This window comes from Tenrec ecaudatus, chromosome 3, assembly GCF_050624435.1.
Source record: "Tenrec ecaudatus isolate mTenEca1 chromosome 3, mTenEca1.hap1, whole genome shotgun sequence".
Classification (NCBI taxonomy): Eukaryota; Metazoa; Chordata; class Mammalia; order Afrosoricida; family Tenrecidae; genus Tenrec; species Tenrec ecaudatus.
Window position 1 is genome coordinate 25,333,492 of NC_134532.1, and position 22,835 is coordinate 25,356,326.

Below are 22,835 nucleotides of genomic sequence, written 5' to 3' on the forward strand. Positions count from 1 at the left end.
ATTCGGATTTCCTCCTGCAGTCAGCGTCATTGCGTGTGTTTTGTGAGATGGAGGAGGACTTTGTAGGTAGGTGTTCGACATATGGGCTAATGTTGGACTTGTGGGCTTGGACAGCACTGGGTTGGGAAGCTTTCTTAATGTAAACTTACTTGCCTTTCATATAAAACTCTCATACGTATGGATTTCTGTGAATTTGTTTCTCTAATTTACCCAGACTTCCACAGTATGTTTCCTATATGTCTATGAGGTCAGTAAATTGTGTTATCAAGATTTATTATCCAATTGATCTTTTGAGTTGTTGTGTAAAACTCAGAGGGGCATATTTAGCTCTAATACTGTAAAATTATGTATTTCTCTCTTCAAGTCTATAAGAGTTTGATTAATATATTTTGAGGGTCTGCCATTGAGTGCATATATTTATATATTTTTCGTCTTGCTCTTTTGTTCCTTTTGTCATATAATGCCCTCATTTGTTTTCCGTGAAGGATTCTGCCTTGAAGTCTATTTTATTATTAATTTTTATTACTAGTACTCCTTTTTAAAATTGTTACTTGTTAATATTGCTTTTTTATTCCCATTTTCTTGATATATTTTCTTCTATCTTTCATTTTTAGATTATATTTGTCTTTATGTCTCAAATGTGTTTCTTGTAAGCATAGAATTATGGGTCAAGTTTCCTTATCCATTGTGCTTGTCTCTGCCACTTTAGAGGTGCATTGAATCCATTTACCTTCCATGTCATTATTGATGTGTCTGCATTTATTGCTGTCATTATGCCTTGCGTTATCTTTCTTGTTTTATCCACCATTTGTGGAATTATTGATATTTTCCCTGAATTTTTCTGCTCTCAGTTCATTTTACATGTTTTCTCTTAATTTTTGTTATTATTTGTAATTCTTTATACTCTGCACTTGTTGTTCTTTTGGATGAGCTTTTTTTCATTCTTTCCATTGTCCTTGAAAATCTTAATAATTATTTGCTTCCAAACAATAATATTGGCATAGAAAACGTTTTTGAGGTCATTCTAAGGGATGTTTATTGAATAAATACACATTTGTGAGTGAGTATTCGTTAGAATGAAAAGCTTCAAGATACATTAGAGTGTGTGGAGAAAATATCCACTCAACATGAGAATACATTTTTGCATTAACTGTTATAATTTTGACTACAGATGCCACTAGTTAGTATCCTGGAGTGTAAACTGAGATCTCATTAATACTTCCTACTCTGAAGTCTGCCTTTGGATAGATGTTGAAAGACAGGCAAAGCCCCTTCCAATGAAGAGAAGGCAGGTTCCAATGCAGGAAGTTTCTCAAGAGTCACTGTGCACGGTGTCCCTAGAGAGATGCTGACAAGGTGGGGAAACCACAGCTTCTGACCACAGCTGCTCAGAGGAAAGCATCACTGACTTCATTCCCTGGCATCTGCTGAAAACAGGGCCTAAAGAACATTCTGAGAAAGTAGTTTTCAATTTCCTCCTCTTGTGACACATTTACTATCTTTTGGGATCAAACTTGTCCATCCAATGAGTTCTCCCTTCATTTTGAATCCAATGAATGATCTTACTAAATACTCCGCCCACCAGACAAGTCATTCCAGTTCACCTGTTCTGGTGTCAGGGGTCTCTCTATGCCTGGAACACTGTTTCTGCATCCAGGGAGACAATGTGTAGCAAGCATCACTAAGGACATGTCACAAAGTTATCCCCAGAAATCACCACAACTATTTTCTGAGACATAGAAATCATTAGTCATTCACTGCCAAGAGTGCTCAGAGAGCAATTCAGAAAGAATCGCTGAACCTGGGCAGTAGGAGGTCACTGAGCTCAGTACATTTAAATCATGCATCGAATGCGTGAATCCAGATTCATGCTGCATTTCATTGTCAACAGGTTTTGAGTAGTGCATAGGGTGAGAATTGCCATGATAACCTGTTTTCAAGAAGGAAAATGGGTTCAACAGGATGACAATGAACTATTATAGTCACTTTACTATTTTTACTACAACCAGAGAATACTAGTTCCTCCTTTCAAGCTGGCAGTGAGGAGAAAATTTAGAGTAAGACAAAGAAAAACTGTCCGTGGAGATGCTGACAGCTGAGAGAGGAGCCCCTCATTCCAACAGGAATTCCTCCCTGTCATTCATTTATGCCTGCCTAGGGTTGAGCGCCTGTGCTCAGCGGGTCCTGCTGACCAGTGTCTTCCCTGCAGGGGAGGTTTGTGTCTGGGCTCACACTGACTTCCCCTCGCTGTGACTCTTGCACAGTAATACATGCTTGTGTCTTCAGCAGTCACGGAGCTCAGCTGCAGGTAGAACGGATTCTTCGATGTGTCTCTGGTGATGGAGAGTCGGCTTTGGTATGACAGGTTAAAATATGCATTACCATTAAAGCATATATGTCCCAACCACTGCAGCCCCTTCCGTGAGGTCTGGCGGATCCAGCTCCAGCAGTAACCACTACTTGTGATGGAGAAACCAGAGACAGAGCAGGTGAGGGACAGTTTCTGGGAGGGCTTCACCAGTTCTCGACCAGGCTCCTGAAGTTGCACCTGGGACAGGACACCTGCAAACAAAAAAGGATGTTTTTTGTCATTCACTTCAAGTCACAGCCATCCCTATAGATACAAGTCAGATATCTGAAGCTCCCTCCTTGGGGAACTGTCACCAGGCACAGGAGAACACATATCAATAGCATCTTTAGACCACAGCTCTACTTTTCCAAAAGACCTACTGCCCTGTCTAAAGACAACTGATAGTTTTCCCAGCCCAAGGGTGAAATTTACCGTAGTGCCTGAAGAATGATTTGCATGTGACGGAGTCTAGTCCTTATAATCAGAAAGTGATAGAGAACAAACAACCCTCTACCTTCTGAGCCCATTCTAGGGGAACTCTTTGTTCAAACTCATATGCCTGTTAGTCTGTAATGAGAGAGCACTTGACCTAAGTGGTGTGTATTAAAGATCAAAGGAAAACCAATTATTTATGAGCTCCATGTTCCCTCCCTCCAGCCCCTCAACATCTCTGCCCTGCCTTGGACTCCTGTATGTCCTGTGCCCCAGAGAGTGGACAGAATATCATTTGTTGAAAGCATCAGATGGACACCAGGTTATTGTCATCACACACAGTCTCCATACATCTTTTCTTTCCACTCCAACACTTCCTTATCAATCTCCTCAGTCTTCAAGGGTTTTCTTTGGGCCCCTGCCATCACCAACTCCAGCACTCCTACAAACAACGCGTCTCAGGTTTTGATAACTAAGGCCAATCCTAATGTAAGTAAAGAGATTCAAGTGTCAGAAGGTCACAGCGAGGAGGTTTCCAACTGGAGAATGTTGGCCCCAGAATAGAATAGAATAGTTTCAACTCTATAACTTCTAATTGATGCAAGACTGTGAGATGAGAGTCCCTTGGTTTGCCAGAGGAGATGCAAAATTCGGGCAAAACCAGTCAGGAGATCAAGTAGAAAGATACAGCAGAGCAGTGAGTGGAAAATCAAAGCTAACGGGGGCAGAATAAAAATGACAATGTTGCAGGTTTGGAACAAAAAGACATCTGCTTGAGACCCAGCAGGCACCCTGAATAAAATACTTTCTATCCAGGCAACTAATCCTCAAAATTTAGGGGATGACCATAGACACTATTTAAAATGTCCCTTTCCCAAAATGTGAGCATTTCCAACCAAAGTCAACCTCTACATTTGTTCCCTGGACACAGCCCCCTGATAACTGTTCGGGTATGTGATCTTTGAGGTTATTCCCTAGACTCAGGAAAATAGCTCATCTTACTGACTATGGAATCAGTGGGACTGTCTCTAAACATGCAGTTTACCAAGCCATTCCCCATTCAGATTCCTTCCTCATTCCTCTCCATCATAACAAATATTATTTTCCCCAGATTAGGATTGGCCACACTCATTTTTCTGGCCATTTATAATATTTTTAGATATCTGTATAAATATATATATGAATGGTGTGACGATCTGAGTCCAAGCTTGTGGTCACCTGGAACTCTCTGGCCCAGAATTTGCAGATGGGAATCAGCCATTGCTTTGCAAAAATGAATCATAAATTTCACCAAAATCCAGGAATTCAAGCACAGGACATTATCATTGATCATTTGGAGATCATTGAGTTAGTTTACTTTTCAAATGCAGACTGATATGGCATCACTTTGTCGTCATTTCTGCAAACTCCCATCTCACAGAATCTGTACTTCTTCTTGGCTCACCAGTTTTAAGTTCCATCCTGTGATGTAGCTGCACATTAGTCCAAGTCACCTTCCTGTCTGACTGTGACTGCCATGGTCATCTCAGTTCATTTCATGACAGTGGTTAGTATGGGAGTGCTTCAGTGTCACCTGATGACTGTCTGCACATAACTATATATCTGTCTGCACATAACTTTCCTGTCGGCTCTACTAGACATATCCCGAATGAGCTCATGAGTACTCCCTGAACTATCCAGGAATATTTTGGACTCTGAACTCACATGTACTGGGCTTGTTTTCCAGTGCACCAAACATGGGGTTGGATTTGGTCAGTCATTTACTCAGATGCACTAAGTACCTCAATATTCTGGAATGTCAAAATGATCTAAAATATGATCAAAGGAATATACAATCAAATTTACACTGGCTGTGTTCAGTTAATTGGTAAATAATAAAGCTTTGAAGCTAAAAATTCTAATTTTGTTTCTGTTTTTCTGACTGTGTCTAAGAGATGGCATGGAGGAGAAGATCCCATTCCATATCTTATCTAGTGCCCAATTGAAAAGCTCAACAGATGAATGAAGCCTTTTCTTCCAAGATGACTTTGTCTTAAGTCTGGCCAGCTGGCCTGGTTGTAAGCTAGGAATGCATACAGGGCTGAGGACCAGGACCTTGTTCTAGCACCTGGATCTCTCCTTTGGCCTAAGCTTCCTCCCAACATGGTGCTTGCGTGTCTCCTGAAAGTCATGAGTTAAATAAAATGAAAGTTACATTAAAATTTATTTTCACTTCTTTTTAAATTAAAGATATGAAATGAAATTATTTAAATTAACATGGTCTCTAAGAGTTGACACATAATAAATACTTTGGGTAATTATATACACTCAGCCCCACAAGGGAAAGTGTTGAGTTTTACTCAGGAATAAGCACCTCTCCTTGCTTCAAGCACAGGAGCACACTATTCCAAGGGCCCCAAATGTGTCCTCTGAAACCAATCACTTCTTCTGCCCTCATTCCCAGTCTGTGACTTAGGATGGTAGCAGTATTTAGGCCACCAGTTTTTTAGACCCACCTGCCAGCTCTGATGAGCAATTATGGCTTGAGGATACCATTATGCTCTTTCTGGTCTACCCTGGACTGAGCAAAATTTAGGGAAACCATCCTATATCCTCTCCTCCTAATATCAGTTACTGGGCACAGGGTTGCATCAGAGCTGACAGGTCCTTCAGCTTTGCCTCGTTCCCTCTGCATGATGTGCCTCCATGTGTGGCTTTTAGTGTTTGATACAAACCCACACATCTAGAGAGATCCTCAAGGGAAATGGTGAGCTAGAGAGGAAGCCCCGCACACAGACAGGAAGCCAGCTTTTAATTCCTCTCTGGTCTGCTGAACTGAGCCCTGGGCCTGAGGGTTCTCAGCAATCATTGTAGTTCAGTATTCCACTGTAGGGAGATTTATGTATAAACGTTTAATGATTCCCTTTACTGTGTCTCTGTTTTGGTGATACAGGTTATGTCCTTACCTTTGAGCCTGACTATTTGAATATGGAGAATGTTCTTGTCCTCTCTGGGGACTGCCAGTCAGCCACCCACTGAGCTTATGTAGGATGTAGTACCAACATTAGTACTAGTAATTGAGACCCACTGCAGGCCCTTCCCTGGAGCTGGCTGATGCAATCCATGTCATAACTGCTGCTGGTAAATGCAGAGACAGGACAAGAGAGACAGGAGAGTGTCAGACATTGTTTAGTCGGCCTTGGGTCTCCCCCAGACTCTACCAGCTGCCCTTTACCCTGGACATCTGGAAACACAAAGACATCCTATTTCTAGGAAACTATCACACATATCCACTCTTTGTCTAGTTCATCATCTTTTCTTCCTTTTTTATAATTGCCACCAGGTAACCTTAGGTCAGCAAACTCCACTGGGACTTGTGCACATCATACCTGCTCAGTGAATGGGGAGGCCTGGGCAACCCATGGCTGTGCACTCTCGTTCCTCGAGTTTAAGGGTTAGGCTAGGCTGCTCTTCATCAGCAGACTAATGCGCTGTTTGGGAGATGCTTTCATTATAAAGATAGCTGAGGGGAAGGTGTGAGTGTCCTGGGGCATATAGCTGCTAATTATAGTGTTTGGAAAAATATGACAGCCGATTGTACGAGTTTACTCCACTGATTAATCCACAAAGACACCAAGAGGAACAGAGGGAACAATATTTCCCCCATAACACAGCTCCTGTCATCCATAAGATAATTGCCTAAGTGTATAAGCGATTGACACCAAAACAGGATGTTATGATCACGTGGAAAACTGCTGTAATTTGGTGGATAAATGTGTGTGTGTGTGGGGGGTCGGGGTGGAGGGTGGACGAGGATGAGGGAAAAAAAGAAAAAGAAGTTCTATCCTGGAAAGGGTCAGAAATTTCTCCTGGGCACATAATTCCCCTGAGGGAGAGACATGGATACTTTTAAGGTCCCAACCCAGACTTTGGTTCACGGTGCTCCCTTAGAAATGATGCAAACTCAGAAGATTAGATTAATCACCACTCCCTTTAGCAAAGCCCCATCACAAAACTAACAATCATTAAATATAATAACCCTGAATGCACCTGATAGTGCTGGAAAGGCAAGTGGGGTTTGGGGGATTTTTTATTGTTTGTTTCTGGAGAGTGCAAAGCTACGCAAAAGAAGCAACGAAAGAACTTCAACTCTGATACCCACGAATTGAACCTCTAATAACATTCCCTCCTCTGAATTTGGCTTTACCATTTAAAATCCTTGGGTCATACTCTGAAGCCCGAGGCTTTGGGTTAGCAGTCATCTGCACCTCCCATACCAGGATATCCCAGCTTTAAGTCCAATGGAATATTTCCATTCCTTTAATAACAGCAAAGTAAGTTATACTATTAAATTGAGCTGAGCTAACCCTAGACTGCTGCTGCATTGTAAGAGTTATTTGGTCTTTCCCTTTTCCTGCTAAATGCCAAAATTTCCCCATCCAAGGTGGAGCTTCCATTGAAGCACTATATTCATTTTATATTTTTGAGATAGAAATGTCATAGAGTGATAAACATTAGAGTCATGTGACAACATTGCCTGGGGCATCATATGAAATGATTACCTATCTGAGAACAGGTCTCAGACTCTGTTGTTTATGCTGATAGTGGTCTCATGCAATATTTGTCCTTTTGAGATGAACTGCTTTAATTCAGCATAGCGTCTCAGGGGTGTTGTTTATGATGAGTTGGGCTGCTAATTACAAAGTCAGCAGTTTGAACCACCAGTGGTTCATTGGGAAGAAGATGAGGCTTTCCACTTCCACTGAGATTTGCAACCTAACACACCTACAGGGCCAGTGCTACTCTGTCCCCTTGTGTCTTTGAGAGGAAATGACTCAATGGCAGTGATGATTTTTGGATGTGCTTTTGGAAGGACACTGCATTCTGGGTAAAATAAGGCATGTATAATTTTACTATACTAAATGGAGAGAACACATCACTTTATTGCATTTTTTTAATAAATAGACAAAATGTTGGTAGAGACACTGTTACCATCTCAACTTTATAGGTGTGAAACTACAAATGAAATTCTTAAAATTTCAGCTGTGTATCCCCCAGAGACTCACCTCATGCTCTTTGTCCATGTTCTTTGAGCTTTTAGGGGAAAAAACTAAGATTTTGAGGTAAGCTACTTCAGTGCTATAGAGTGAAATTTGTAAGATTTTCATATGAAACTATCAGAGGACAACTCTTCTTACCTAAAAGAATAGGTGAGCACAATGTCCCAATGGGGAATAAATCCTCAATTCTTCTATCCACCCATATTCCCATCATTGCATGTTTCCATTTTCTTAAAAATTCATAATATGTTCCATGTTCTATTTCCTTAGTTTAAAAAAAGTCTTTGACGATTAACGATTTGTAACAAAATTTACTCATCATGAGCTTCTGAGTTAACTTTTATGTCTTTAATTTAACTGACCCAACAGATAGATTATACAGCCCCCATTAGCCTTAATTATTGGTACTTTTACCCACACTTGTGCTTCTGGTCTTGGGTCACAAGCCAGGTATGTGATAAGACAGACTTTAAACTACTTTGTCGTTATGCTTCTTGCTTCTGCTGTAATATGTTTATTTCTCATTAAATAAAACTTTTAAATACCAGTCTTACACTTACTTAAAAATGACTTCATTGTTCATGCTTAGATCTTTGGATATTTTTAGTTGTATGTCTGTGTGTGGCGGGTGGGGGACATGATCTGATACACGGATTCATTTTTCTTCACGTGGAAATCTAATTCTTTTTATTATTATTAGGGGCTCATACAACTCCCACCGCAATCCATACATATACATATATCAATTGTATAAAGCACATCTGTACATTCATTGCCTTCATCCTTTTCGATGCATTTGCTCTCCACCTAAGCCCCCTGCATCAGGTCCTCGCTTTTCCCCTCCCTCCCCGCTCCCCCCTTCCTCATGAGCCCTTGAGAATCTACAAATTATTATTTTGTCATATTCTTGCCCTATCTGGCATCTCCCTTCACCCCCTTTTCTGTTGTCTGTCCCCCAGGGAGGAGGTCACATGTAGATCCTTGTAATTGGTTCCCCCTTTCCAACCCACTCACCCTCTACTCTCCTAGTATCACCCCTCACACCCTTGGTCCTGAAGGTATCATCCACCCTGTGCCTCCAGCTCCTATATGCACCAGTGTACAACCTCTGCTCTATCCAGACTTGCAAGGTAGAATTTGGATCATGGTAGTGGGGGGTCGGGGGAAGGAGTAAGCATTTAGGAACTGGAGGAAAGCTGTATTCTTCATCGGTGCTACGTTGCACCCTGACTGACTCATCTTCTCACCTAGACCCCTCTGTGAGGGGTTCTCCAGTGGCTGACAAACCGGCCTTGGATTTCCACTCTGCACCGCCCTCTTCATTCACTATGGTAAGGTGTTTTTTGTTTGTTTTTTATGATACCTTATACCTGATCCCTTTGACATCCCATGGTCGCATAGGCTGGTGTCCTTCTTCCATGTGGGCTTTGTTTCTTCCGATCCAGATGGCACCTGTCCACCCCCAAGCCTCCAATAGCCCAGACACCATCCCCCCTGATAGTCGGGCACCATCAGCCCTCCTCACCACACCTGCTTATGCACCCATTTGTCCTCGGCGATCGTATCATGGAGGTGTGCAGCCAATGATATGATTTTCTGTTCTGTGATGCCTGATAACTGATCCCTTAGGAACCACGTGATCACACAGGCTGGTGTGTTCTTTCATGTGGGCTCCACTGCCCCTGAACCGGATGGCCGCCTGTCCATCCCCAAGCCTTCAAGACCCCAGACGCCAAACCCCCTCCACAGCCGGGCCCCATCAGCCCTCCTCACCACACCTACTTGTTCACGTGCTTTGGCTTCAGCAGTTGTGTCGGGAGGGCGAGCATCACAGAACGCCAATCCAATAAAAGAAAACATTCATGCATTGAGGGAGTGCTTGAGTAGAGGCTCAAGGTCCCTCCGCCACCCCAATACTAAACCTATAAAAATAGACACATAGATCTATTTCACCATCCTCATATATATATTTGCATGTACACATCTTTGTCCAGACCTCTATAAATGCCCTTTGCCTCCCAGCTCCCTTCTCCACCTCCCTTGACTTTCCTCCTGCCACACTACCATGCTCCATCCTCACCAGGGCCACCGCTACACCTCTTCTTCACGTTACCTCACCCTTGATCACTCCCTGACAGGCCTGCCACTCCCCCCTCACCATCAATTTGGATCTCATGTTGTTCCCCCATCCCTGGAGCAGTCAACACCACCTCCCCGCCCCGTACCTTCCCCCAATCCCAAGTCCCTCCAGAAAGGCTGGTCCCGCCGTCCCCCCTCCAGACAGACTTATCTTTATGATGCACCTCCTGCGATCCTGCAGCGTTGAATTTCCCGCTAAGCAACTCTCCTCGGCTGGATTTTGCGGAGTCCTCCTGGTATGTGTCACTCCGTCGCCATCTTCCCGGAAGTCCTGGAAATCTAATTCTTACAGAATCATTTATTTAATGGTTATTTCACATAAGAGGATTTAATACTCTTATATTAAATAAGTTTACCTCAGTTGTATAAGCATATAATTTTTACTTTAAAATTTACTCCATTGGTCTATATGGAGTTCCTCTGTGAAGGATTACACTCTATTCTGCTCACCAAATGACAGGTGATTCACACTCACCCAGAGGTGCCTGAGAGTAAAGTCTAGTGATTCACTTCCCAAAGATGCCTGGAAAGTAAGAGAAGGGACTGCATTTGTCTAAATGGTGAGATTCTGTTTTGCAGGAAACTGTGGAGGACAGTGGAATCCCCAATTACATTCATTGGTATATAGTATTTATTATGTATTTATTGCACATTGTTTTCCTGATTGATAGCCATACAGCTAAACTGAATAAGGAATGGTATATGTATTGAATGTTAAACATTAAATAATTTAACACTTTGTGAATGTAAAAAAAACTATATTATTATTTTAGGTAATTACTTGACTAAACAGCATTAATCTAAACTTTCTGCACCTCACTGCATCAGAGATGCTGTTGGGTGCTTTTGTGTCAGCTTTAATCATCATGGTTCTGTGTACATCAGAAAAAATACATACACTGCCACATCTTGGACCGTCCCCACTTGTTCCTAGAGAACAATTTTGTAGCCACTCTCTGTGTATCTAATTAACTATTTTCATCTATTTTGCTGACACTCTGTCAAACAGGATGTCCTTCTCTAGGAACTGGATTCCCTGATCACAGGTTCAAAATATGTGAGAAGTCCCATTATTCTCAATTCTGTACAGCATTCTGAGATATTAGTCTGCAAATTCTCCCTCTTGTGACAAATTTGCTATTTTTTTATCAAAGTTTCCTTCCATTGAATGTTTGCTTTTTTATGACTCCAAAGAGTAACTCCAACCACAAAGGTCATTCCAGTTCCCCTGTTCCCTATGTTAGAGATCTCTCTCTGCCTGAAACACTTGTGTCTGCATAAACTGAGACCATGAGTAGCAAGCATCACTAATGAGATGTCACAAGTTCAGCCCCATATGTCACCACATTAATTATCTCAGACATAGAAAATCAATTAGTCACTACTCACATTGCAGAGGGAGCAAAGCAGTCAGACATCTGACCCTTCAGCAAGTTCTGATTAACAGATAGAATGATAATAACCATGACAATCTGTATGCTAAGAAGGAAAATTGATCATATGGAATGCCAATGAAGGGTCAGGGTCACTTTTAATATTTGGACTGCAAACAGAGAATGCTAGTTTCTCCTATCAAGCTTGCAGTGAGGAGAAATTTAGAGAAAAACTGTCCAGGGGATGCTGAGAGCTAAGAGAGGAAGCCTTAATTCTAACACGTAATCCTCCCTGTCATTCACCTGTGCCTGTCTATGGCTTTGTGTCTGTGCTCAGTGGGTCCTGTGCGCCCCCTGCTGCCCGTGTCTCCCCTTCAGTGGAGGTTTGTGTCTGAGCTTACACTGACATCCCCTCACTGTGCTCCTTGCACAGTAATTCATGGCTGTGTCCTGAGTTTTGATGGAGTTCAGCTGCAGGAAGAACTGATTCCTAATAGTGTGTCTCTGGTGATGGAGAGTTGGCTTTGGAAGGATGGGTTATAACTTGTACTACCCTCATAGCATATTACTCACATCCGCTGCAGTCTCTTTTCTGAGGTCTGGCAGATCCAGTTCCAGCAGGAAATACTGGTGATGGAGAAAACTGAGACAGTGCAGGTGAGGGACTGCTTTTGGGAGGGCTTCACCAGTCCTGGTCTCGACTGCTGAGGTTGCACTCCTGTAAATAAATATAATTGGTCTCTGTCAATTACTTGCAGTTACAACCATCCCTATAGACCCAGGTCAGATATCTGAATCTCCCACCTTAGGGAACTGTCACCTGGCACAGGAGAACAGAGCAATATCATCTTTAGACCACAGCTCTGCTTTGCCAAGAGACCTAGAGTTCTGCTGAAGAGAACTGACAACCTTCAGTGCCCAAGAGTGAAATTTTGACCTAGTGCCTGAAGAATGATTTGCATGTGTGAGTTTTAAAAGTTTGGCATTGAATAAGGAAGACCCCCAAAAATCTATCCATTTGAATTGTGGTCCTGAAGAAGAAAGTTGAAAGTACTGGGGACTGCTCAAAGGACAAACTGTCTAACTTGGAGTGAAGTGAAGGGGTATGGAAAGAAGAAGGCCTTCAAGGAACTGGACTGACAGTGTCTACAACAATGGGTTGAAGCATGGGGACAATTGTAAAGAAAGCGCAGGACCGAGTTGTGTTTTGTTCTGTTGTGTACAGTTCACTATGGGGTTGTAACCAACTGGATGGCAGGTAACAACAACAAATGGGTGATGGCTGTGGTTGAGTCATTTGAATGACAGAAAGCATGCTGGCTGGGAAGTAGGTTGACCATAACGCAGAGCCGTGTGTAAGCAGAATGGTCACAAATGTGATACAGTGTCTGTAAACATTTGTTTAGGATCTGATCCTGTGATTGCAGAAAGGTAATGAGTCAAGAGGTAGTACAGTGGAGAGGTCTGACTAGAAGATCTTCCAGGCCAGTTAGTAGCAGAGAATCTGATGGCAGGGATTCTGGCACCTGAGCTACCCAATGTAGATAGCAGGTAAGGGCTGAGAAATCTGCTATCCACTGCCTGTGAGCTAGGTCACATAACAGTAGAGAGGTTGCTAGTGCAGAGACCAAATGCAGAAATGCTGTACTGACCTGGAGTTAGACCAGTGAGCAGCAGAGAGACCCCACTGGTAGAAAACTGTCCAATGCTCTGATCAAGAATTGTATCAACAGGGAATATTTCTGTTCCAAGGTTTATCTGCTTCGAAAGCTCCCCTGGTTAGCAAACTACATACAATTTGTATCTTGTTACTTTCAAATTATTATTTTTCTTTTAAAAAATACCTTTTTGGGGGGCTCTTACATCTCTTATCACAATCCATATGTTCCTCAAATGTGTCAAGCACATTTACACAAATGCCACCATCATCATTTTCAAAGGATTCTCTTACCACTTGAGCCTCTGATTTCAAATTAATTTTCATCCCAATGTATAACCCGTTTCCAGCCTCCAATTAACTACATACCTGGGAGTGTGGTGTGAGTCTGTACAGCTAGTGGATGGGGTTGTCAAACCCAGCTGAGCAGGGAGTGAAGTACAGGGAACTGTTGAGTTTAGAAATAGTGAAGGAGTTGGAGAACAGTAGTGGTATATCTGACCTCCAGCTTATAGTAATCACCTTTATGTTGATTGCAAATCTATTCCATTGTGAATTTTACTCAAATAATTAAACTACATCATAAATGCATATGTCCCCACAGGTTATTACAAATTCCTTAAATGTTTTTGAGTTTTTATTCCTAAATAAATTAGCAATAACTTGATGGCACTACTTTACGATTTAAAAATACAAACCTTAAAATTTACAACCCAGTTTTTTATTTATATTGATCCCATTTCATGTGTTACCTAGACATGTGCTACCACCCTACCAAATTGAACATCAGAGATAATGACCAAGACTTCCTGTTTTATAGCTTTGACTATATAATGAGAAATGTAAAGTATAATGAGAATTGTGTATGTGCGTGCATATATATACATATATGTTGAAAAAAATATATGAAAATCCGTGAAATCAACATTTAAATGATCCCAGACAATAAAATTTCAAAACTAGTTGATATTACACAGCAGAAAGATTGTATATATATTTGAAAGTGAGTGACTAACCTCATGAACCCGTGTGGAGTGAAGGATTGCTTTTATATGGCCTTTCTGTTCACTGCTTTGTCCTTACCAATAAAAGAATGGGTAAGGCTATGCAAATAGGGTGGGGGGACACCACACACACACACACACACCACACACACACACACACACACACCCACCACCACCCCCACCCCCACCACCACCCCAACCCCCACCCCTTTTTTACGGAAAGTAACACATGCTTGCATTTTGTACGGATAGGATCTAAGCATGGCGGCCTCCAGCAAGTCTGTGAAGGGCGGGACCGGAAGTGCGTGTTTTTGGGCCTTTTGCGGCCGCCGTAGTCACGCGCTGCGTTCCCGTCGCGCCGGGAGCTGTGGCGGGAGTTTGAGGAGGGTCCTGCGCACCGGCGGGGCGGTGGAGCCTTTGGGAAGTAAGTGTAAGTTGTCGGGACGACGGTGAGAGGAGAACAAGTGCGTTTCTGTCTCTGAAACAGGGCGAGCGACGCGCGGACGTGTGGCGTCAGGACCCGGGCTCCTGAGGGCGAGGCGGAGCAGAGAAGCTCGGTGGGCAGCAGGCGGGAGCTATGTTTTCTGGGGCCCGACGGGGAGAGCGCCCAAGCACAATCGCTAGGCTGTTCTGCCCGTCAGGGCCAGAGGGCTTTGCGCCTCTCCCTGAACGACAGAATTCACTGGGTGGACAACCGTTTATAATTGTATTAGAGCTTCTTAAATTCTGAGCGCTCCAATTTGCAAAAAGTGGTGGCCTCCTTGGTTACAGATTGGGCTGCTGACTGCAAGGTCAGCAGTTCAGAAATACAAGCCACACCTGGACAGAAAAGCAGGGTTTCTACTCTTGTCTTGGGAACCCACCCGGGGCAGGTCCAACTGCTCCTAAAGGGTCGCTATAATCGGAATCCACTCGATGGCAGTCAGTGGGGTTTTAGGTTTGGGTTGCTGATGACAGTGATAACTCTGTCCATTTGCTGTGTTCCCACTTTGATTAAGCTGCAATTAATTTCTCTCTGATCATTAACCAAGTGTATAGATCATGTCCCCCTCCGGGGGAATGCATTAGAAAGTAGATTGCCTGCACTCCTCTGCAGCCAGCCCTCTCTGGCCTGCCTCGGTGTATGCCTGATGGAGGTCACCTTACTGAGCACAGAACAAGGGACATTGTCGAGTCTTGCCTTGACTGGCTTTGTATGAAGGTCCTGGACCAGTCTTGTAAGTTCTTCTATTGAATAAGGTACATGTCCTAGTCATGGTCCCTTTCCTGCTTCTGAAGTCCCACCTGTACCTGTGATGTATTGATCTGCCACCAGTCATGATCTGTGACATGCTTTTTGTTCTATGCCCTGTTATCCAGGGTCCAGGCTGTGAATCCTCAGGTGTTATTTTGACCTCGTGCTAGTGGTCTCCCTTATCCATCCGGTGTGTGTGTGTGTGTTTGTGTGTGTTTTGTTTTCTCTTACAGTTCAGTAAATCTCCTTAAATTATATTTGGCATAGGGGTAACTTTTGTACCCTAACACACAATTTGGATCCTAAATGACTCAAGATACAGTTCAACTTTGGGACAGCATCTTGACAGCCATACCTGCAGCTAAAGTGCGGCCCTGCAGCCCCTTGGCTTCTGTCCTGAATGGGCAAGTGTTACAAAGGTCTTTTAGTTCTGCAGAGAAGTGCCCACTCTGTCCCTTAGCCTCACAGACCTCTGTGTAGGTTGGCAGATCTGGTTCCCCAGATAAATACTCAGATGTATACTACTTCATGTATTAACCTCCTGCCCAGAGGCACTCAGCTCTCTTGTTCCGTGCCTTGGGAATTGCACTGCTCTGTCTCAGTCTCTTGGTTCTGCTGCCAACATGTCTGTGTTGCTGCTTCTCCCCATCACTTCCTCTTTTGTGTCACAGCTCTCTGTCTTCTACATTGAAGAGTTTCAATGCAAGAATCTGAGATCCAAAAGCCCCTACTCCTGGCTCTCTGGCTCTCTCTCATTTTTTTTTTTTATGGTAGTGAGATCCCAATTTCTGTCTGAGAAATGCCTCAGTTAAACCTAACAGACGTCCAATGTGACTCATTTCCAGGTTGGGTTTTCAGGCAGCTTATTTGCATAGCCCCAAGTCTCAAGGGTATCAATCTATTGTTTGGCAATTTTCACAATTCTCTTAAACCAAAAAAACCAAACTCACTGCCATCAAGTTAACACTGACTCATAGCGAGCCTGTATGACAGGGTACAACTGCCCCATGTGGGTTTCCAAGACTGTCACTCTTTAGTGGACTAGAAAGCCATGTCACTCGTGAAAGAAGAAATCCCCAACTTACTTTCTAGGAGAAATTGGTGGTTTCCAACTGCTGACCTTGCTTTTAGAAGCCCAACAGTAACCACTATGCCACCAGATCTCCTTTTCCTCATTCACATTGTCAGATGACACACCCACCTAAATATTTGGAAGGAGTTAAGGGGCCATCGCAAGGAAGACGTAGAGGCAACTCATTGCATTGGGTTACTGCAAATAATGCTACAATAAAATGTTACTTGTCTTGGAGTTCAAAAGTGCACTCATTATGGGGGGACGTATACTTCTACATATATATACACATATATATGAATTTCAAAGTGTAATAGGTGATATATGTGTTTAATATGGAGCTGTGGTTTTTGACAAGTGTTAAGTGTTGGACTGCTAACCCATTAGCTGCCTGTAGTGGCTCTATAGTCTCGGAAACACTATAGAACCGTTCTTCTGTGTCCTATCGTTGCTTATATGTGTAACTCTACTTGATGGTGAGTTTTAAAGTGTTTCTAAAGTGATTGTACAATTTACAGCTCTAGAAAAACAGCATTCAGTTTTAAATAGTTCTTTATATAGCCCATTTCAGTCATCATAAAGGTTCATTGATTTGTCATTCTCCTTGAGAGTCACACAGTAAGGAATTGATATTTCATGTGCTTTGAGGTAGCGGTCCAGGTTTATTGTTTCTTATTTTTGACATGTGTATTTGATTACGCAATCTCTTTATTATAAAGTCATCTTTTATACATAGGTCTGAAAATTATGAGTTTTAGCTTTTATTGCTCATGGTATTAAGATGTTTTCTGTCACTCAATTAGGAGACCGTTAACAGTATTGGGGACTGTGTTAAGAAGACGGACAGGAACACTTACAGCATTTGGACCTAAACTACTCACATTGTATCCTCCCATCAGCCTGCAGATTTTCACCAACCAGCAGCTTAGAGGAAGAAGGAAGAAGTGCCTGGTTTGGGTATTATTATTTCTGGGATGTCCTCCTGAGAGGCTGAAATTCGTGAGCATCATTGGAGCTGATACAGAAAAGACAAACATAGAACATCCCAGTTCCTGGCAGTATTACAAGGACCAAAGAAAATGACCAAGACTCAGGTAATTCTGATGCATTTTTTCCTTTTCTGTATTACCTACTAGAAGTGTAGAAGCCTGTATAATACTGATTCAGTTCACTGGAAAGTGGAAATTTGAAGTAGTAGAAGTTAGAGATGAACTTTGACTCTGACTTCAACATTGGGATGGAGAAGATTAGGAATATGTTGATCACAGGAATAACACTAAACTACTGACATTGAACATAATACATCACTAAGGATTCTTTGGATGATATTAGCTTTCAACTGATATTTCATTATTTTATGGCCAACCCATGAGAATCATTCAAATTTAACACTATGCTAAGTTTTTAAGGAGAAATAAGATCACTTCTTTAGGAGAGTCCATTATTCCATGGGTTTTTTTGTCTGAGTGAGTTTCTGTAATGTTTCTTTCTGAAGGTGGTGTTGAATAATATCCCAAACTGCAGCATTCTCATTAATGCCTCTGAAATGGGCCTTGTAGGAATACTAATTTTAAAATGGTTGATGGCTTCTCACTTCCTCTAATTAGAGATGTAGGAGAGCGAACCAACCATCAGCATCAACCCTGATTCATGTGAGGCAGAACTTAAACGTAAATCTACCCTCCAATGGTTTTCCAGTTCTGACAGCAGTTATCTTTACATAGTTCTCTCCTTCGCAGATCATTATTTTTTGCAGTGGCCACATAGAAATTACATGCCAGAATCACAGGCACAAGTTTTATTAAGTAGCAAAATGTAACTTGCTAACAGAATCAATAAGATAGACATTGGGATTCATGTTAAGGAAACATGTAGGCAGATTTGCTCTTCTTCAGAGCAGGCCTGTTCTCTGTGTCCCTCTCAGACATTGTGCCTTCTGGTTCTCATTTCTTGGTTCCATCTTTATCAGTTCATCTATATCAGCTCATTATTGAGATTGTCCTCTTGATCTTGTCGGCCTGTTCCTCGATCTTGGCTGGAAAGCTCTTTGTGGCTCTGTCACTGTGTCCCATGTGCCCTGGTCATTATCTTCATTGGTATAGATCTTGATCCATGAATATTACAGTTCATTTTGCAGGACCAGCAGTAGACCTTCCCTGTGAGGTAGAGCTTCAGGATGCTCCATGATTTGCCCTGCTGTATCTCACAAAACTAAATAGCCATCAAGTAAATAAATCCCTCTTCAAGATGTGGAAGCTGGTGAGTCCCAAATCCATAGGTCAGGTATCACTCTGGAGCAGTGGTTCTCAACCTTCCTAATGCCGCAACCTTTTAATACAGTTTCTCACGTTGTGACCCCAAATCATAAAATTATTTTTGTTATTACTTCATAAGTATAATTTTGCTACAGTTATGAATCATAATGTAAGCAGGATGTGTTTTCATTGTTACAAATTGACCGTAATTAAAGCATAGTGATTAATCACAAAACAATATGTAATTATATGTTGTGAAATATTTCTTTCTAATGACAAAAAATGAAATTTTGTTTTGAAGCATGTGTAGCATGGGTAATAGTCTTCACACCCGGTACTCATATGTGGGCGTATCTGCATGTGAGTGGACTTGCCTGAATAACGATAGAGGAGTGGTATCTTGGTTCCTAAGACCATTGGAAATATGTGTGTTCCAATGGTCTTTGGCGACCCCTGTGAAAGTGTCATTCGACCCCCAAAGGGGTTAAGAGCCATAGATTGAGAACCGCTGTTCTGGAAACTTCTCATTGATGTGTTTGCTAAGGCTGATGAACCAGATCACCAGGACAACAGTACACTGCCTCACAAGGTGAAGTTGTTGAATCTGGTCCGATAATAGGTTGCAGGGGCTGAGGAACCCAAATGGGAAGGTCACACAGCAAGTTGTTGACTCATGGAGTGGAGGAAGCTCTCAAGTAAGTTCACACAGGCGGCTCGCAGTTGTCATTCAAAGAAATGGCTCATGAATTTCTGGAAGCTGCAAATCCCTAATCCATGGGTTCCTTCTGAACTGTGTGGCTGCAGGGGCTAACAAACCCAAATCAACAGCTCAGATGACAGGCTAATGCCTCACTGTCTCCTCTCAAACCCTGCCTGCAGGCAGTTCTCTCTCTCCCTCTTAATAAGATGGCTTCTTGGGCCAACCTAGCACCTTCCCTGCCTAGGCAAGATTAGGAAGGCTCCAGAGATCCACCCAACAGAACTAGGAGGGGCCCCTTGGGGAGCATGTGGTGAAAGATGGCAAGTTCAAGAGGACCTTGTAATTAAAGTTAAGGTAATTCGGTCCAAAGGTGGCTGAGGAGAATTTATCCTAAGGTTGTCAAGAGGAGCTTGTTCTAAGGTGGCCTTTAAGAGCTTAGAAAGTTGTTCTGCACTCAGGAAGGGAATTATGTCTATGAATATTCTGATCTTGGTTCTGAGTTATGGCTTCTTTTTCCTGATCCCGAGTTGTACCTTGTTCATTAATAGACCACTTTTATCTATTGAGTGTTGTGTGACCACAGCAACAGATTATCAAACCCATAAGTGAGACAGAGTGGTGTGGAAGGACTGACTTTTTTTAGTGTTGACAAAAAATGTTGGAGAGGTGAGGTATGTTTGACCTCCGCCATCTGCCCTGTTCCTGATACTTATTGCCACTGAAGGTACCGAGCCTCTTATAATGGTGATGCCGGTAGAAACCCTAATTCCATTTAATAACAAGCAGGTGTTTATCTACTTTGTGTGATTATAAAGCTGAGCTATTGCTAGAACATTCAGATAATGTCACTGGAGCTCAAAATTCTAATTTTATGAGTGGGTGCATTATTTTCGGACACTGGGGTCCCCAACACTCCAAAAGTGATCCTCAGGAGTGACATTGCAATTGTGGGAAATATTAAAAGACAGAGAGCAGACAGCCGGACACAGGGGCTCTCTTCCCATGTCAGGCCTGAGAGAGTGAATATATTTTCCAGTGGGTATATATAATGGAGCTTACAGACCTTTCCATAAGGCGTTCGTGTCATGCAGTTAGCATGTACATAGTTAATGGGTCATATCTTAAGCGGGTAAGATTATAAACAAGCAAGATGCTGAGTTACCATCTTGACCTAGTGTTAGTTGACTTCAAACCGGCCCTGTGCCCTCTCCAGGGATTTCCTGCATTTATGTTGGGCTGGCTCTAGAGCCTGATTGTTCAGACCTACAGATAACTTTCAGGCATAATTAAGTAGCCAGGCACAGAAATGATTCATCTACTATGGGAGCTTCTTTAAATCTGCTCCTTAATGTACAGCTAGCTATTGTTGGGGGCACATTATTTGACCTGGAGAATGTATATTTGAAAACATTTATTTCTCAGAACACTGGAGATCTTTCTAAAAATAGGCCTAGTTTTCTGGGCCGATGGTCGTGAATGTAGAAATAAGGTAAGTATATTGTCTACCATGTCCTCAGTTAATGACACATTATGGAATGAGCTACCACAATAGTTTTTATTACTGTTTTGCTTTCTTTACTGTAAGATATATTTTTAAAATCTTCAAATGTAAAATACTCTATTAAATAAACTCCCCTTACTACAGGAACCACTGACATTCAACGATGTGGCTGTGAAGTTCACCCGGGAGGAATGGCAGCTCCTGAACCCTGCTCAGAAAACCCTATATAAGGATGTGATGTTGGAGAACTATCACAACCTGGTTTCCATTGGTGAGAAGAATTCTCAAGTCATTGACCTCGTCACTGGCTTTTCCTGTCTTATGTGTTAAAAACTTTGCGGTGTTTGTGGTATTCTCAAAGAGGTAGATTCTCATTGCATTGTCTCATCCTAGGTTAGTGGGTTAGGTCTTCTACCCTTGAGAGAACACTATTTACTTTGTTCCTTTGAACGTTATTTTCCTAGAAATACAAAAGTGCATGCTTTGCAAACTTTACGTTAATGTTGGTGTGTAGGATTCTGTAATTTCTCATAACAGGTTATCTACTTGTCACCCCAGAAGCTTTCTCTCAATTGGAACAAGAGAACTGTGTTTGGTATTAGAAGCAAACTATAGTGGAATTTTCTCAGATGCGTGGTCAAAATACCTTAAGGGGAATTGGCTGGGGTAGTTGATTGAACAGGGAGAAGGCCTCCTATCTATGATAGGGGTCCGAAAGTGCTACTTTGAATGTGAGAGTTCACTTGTCCAAGATGTTGAGAGAAGTACACCTGTAGCTCCAATGAGATTAGATTTCCATTTTCTTGTTTTATACTATTGTATGTTTGCTTCCATAATTTTCTTTAACATTCTGAAATTTTCCCTTCTTTTATGTTTCCACTTTACTATGAAAATCTGTCTTGCATGCCTCTCCAAACAGAGAACTCTGAATTTGTAACTGTCCTCTGAATACAGCACATTCCTCCCCTACTGAGTCAGAATGGATTGCCATTTGCAGTATGCAGCACCGTCTTGGATCTTGAGCTCCCACCATAAACGGGTCTCCTTTCTGCTTCCTTAGCTTCCCCCCTTGGAGTTTCTTTAAAGGTTTTGGTGTCCATTTTCTCATTTGTTGCCCTGTTCCTTTAAACGTTTCTTCATGCAGATGATATCAGTTCTTTTTTTGTTTTCTTAGAGAGATGGTCAAATTGCCTTCTCTGCTGGAATTCTTTAACAGACATGTTTCTCCATATTTTATTCCTCTTGTTAAAACACATTTATGACTTCTGTTATTTTTAGGTATTTAAAATCGTCTTCCTAGCAAGAAAATTGTTATCAGCTTAGAACATACTTTAGCACCGTACCTTCAATATTTTTGTACCTGTAAGATTTTTATTTTAAGTTGTCTATACCTCTAGTAATTTTCTAAGTGGAAAGGGCATTTTTACCATCGTGTATTCTTGCTTTTTTCATTATGCACATGTCTGCTGTAGATCCCTTAGGATACAGTTTGCCTTCCTTAGGCCCACTACTTCTTAACAGGTCCAATACACGACAGATGACCGTTGCTGCTTGTAAAGAACATTTTTGCAAGATATTCCAATAGATTTTTTTAGTTATTCAAACAATGCATAGTATATTCAATATTGCTCTCTTTTCTTTTCTGTCTTTTGAGTAGCCTTTTGGTTTCCATATGGAAGTTGGCTTTCATGTCATCCCACATCCCATCTGGTCTCTGTCATTAGTCTTCAGTGAGTCTTTTATTCCCCAAGTTTATTCTTTACATAGTCTCTAAGCTTTGTGCTCTAGCTACTTTGGATAGCTTCTACTTGGATTTGAGCAATTTATGATCTGTTCCATAGTTAACCCATGGGCGTGTTTTGACTAATAAAGCGTCTCCACCATTTTTTTCTTTAGATGTGGTTGATTTGATTTTCATTTGTTCCATTCCGAAAGATCCATATGTGTAGTTTCCATTTCTGGTGTTTAATAAGGAATTTGCTATGAATTCATCAGTAGTCTCAAAATTTTATCAGTAAACTTGCGCGTCATCTCTATTACTAAGATCACATTTTCCAACTACTGATACTTTCCCCAAAT

The 22,835-nt window shown here is 41.9% G+C and overlaps 1 protein-coding gene across 1 annotated transcript in view; it reads left to right on the forward strand.

The window, feature by feature from the left end:
- Nucleotides 1–17,205: 17,205 nt before the first annotated feature.
- LOC142443186 (zinc finger protein 613-like) overlaps nucleotides 17,206–22,835 on the forward strand; it is a 48,162-nt gene continuing 42,532 nt past the window's right edge. The window contains exons 1-2 of the mRNA XM_075544713.1: nucleotides 17,206–17,394; nucleotides 20,901–21,027. Of these exons, the coding sequence (XP_075400828.1) occupies nucleotides 17,380–17,394; nucleotides 20,901–21,027 (142 nt within the window). The 5' untranslated portion in view covers nucleotides 17,206–17,379. The remainder of the gene's footprint in view (nucleotides 17,395–20,900; nucleotides 21,028–22,835) is intronic.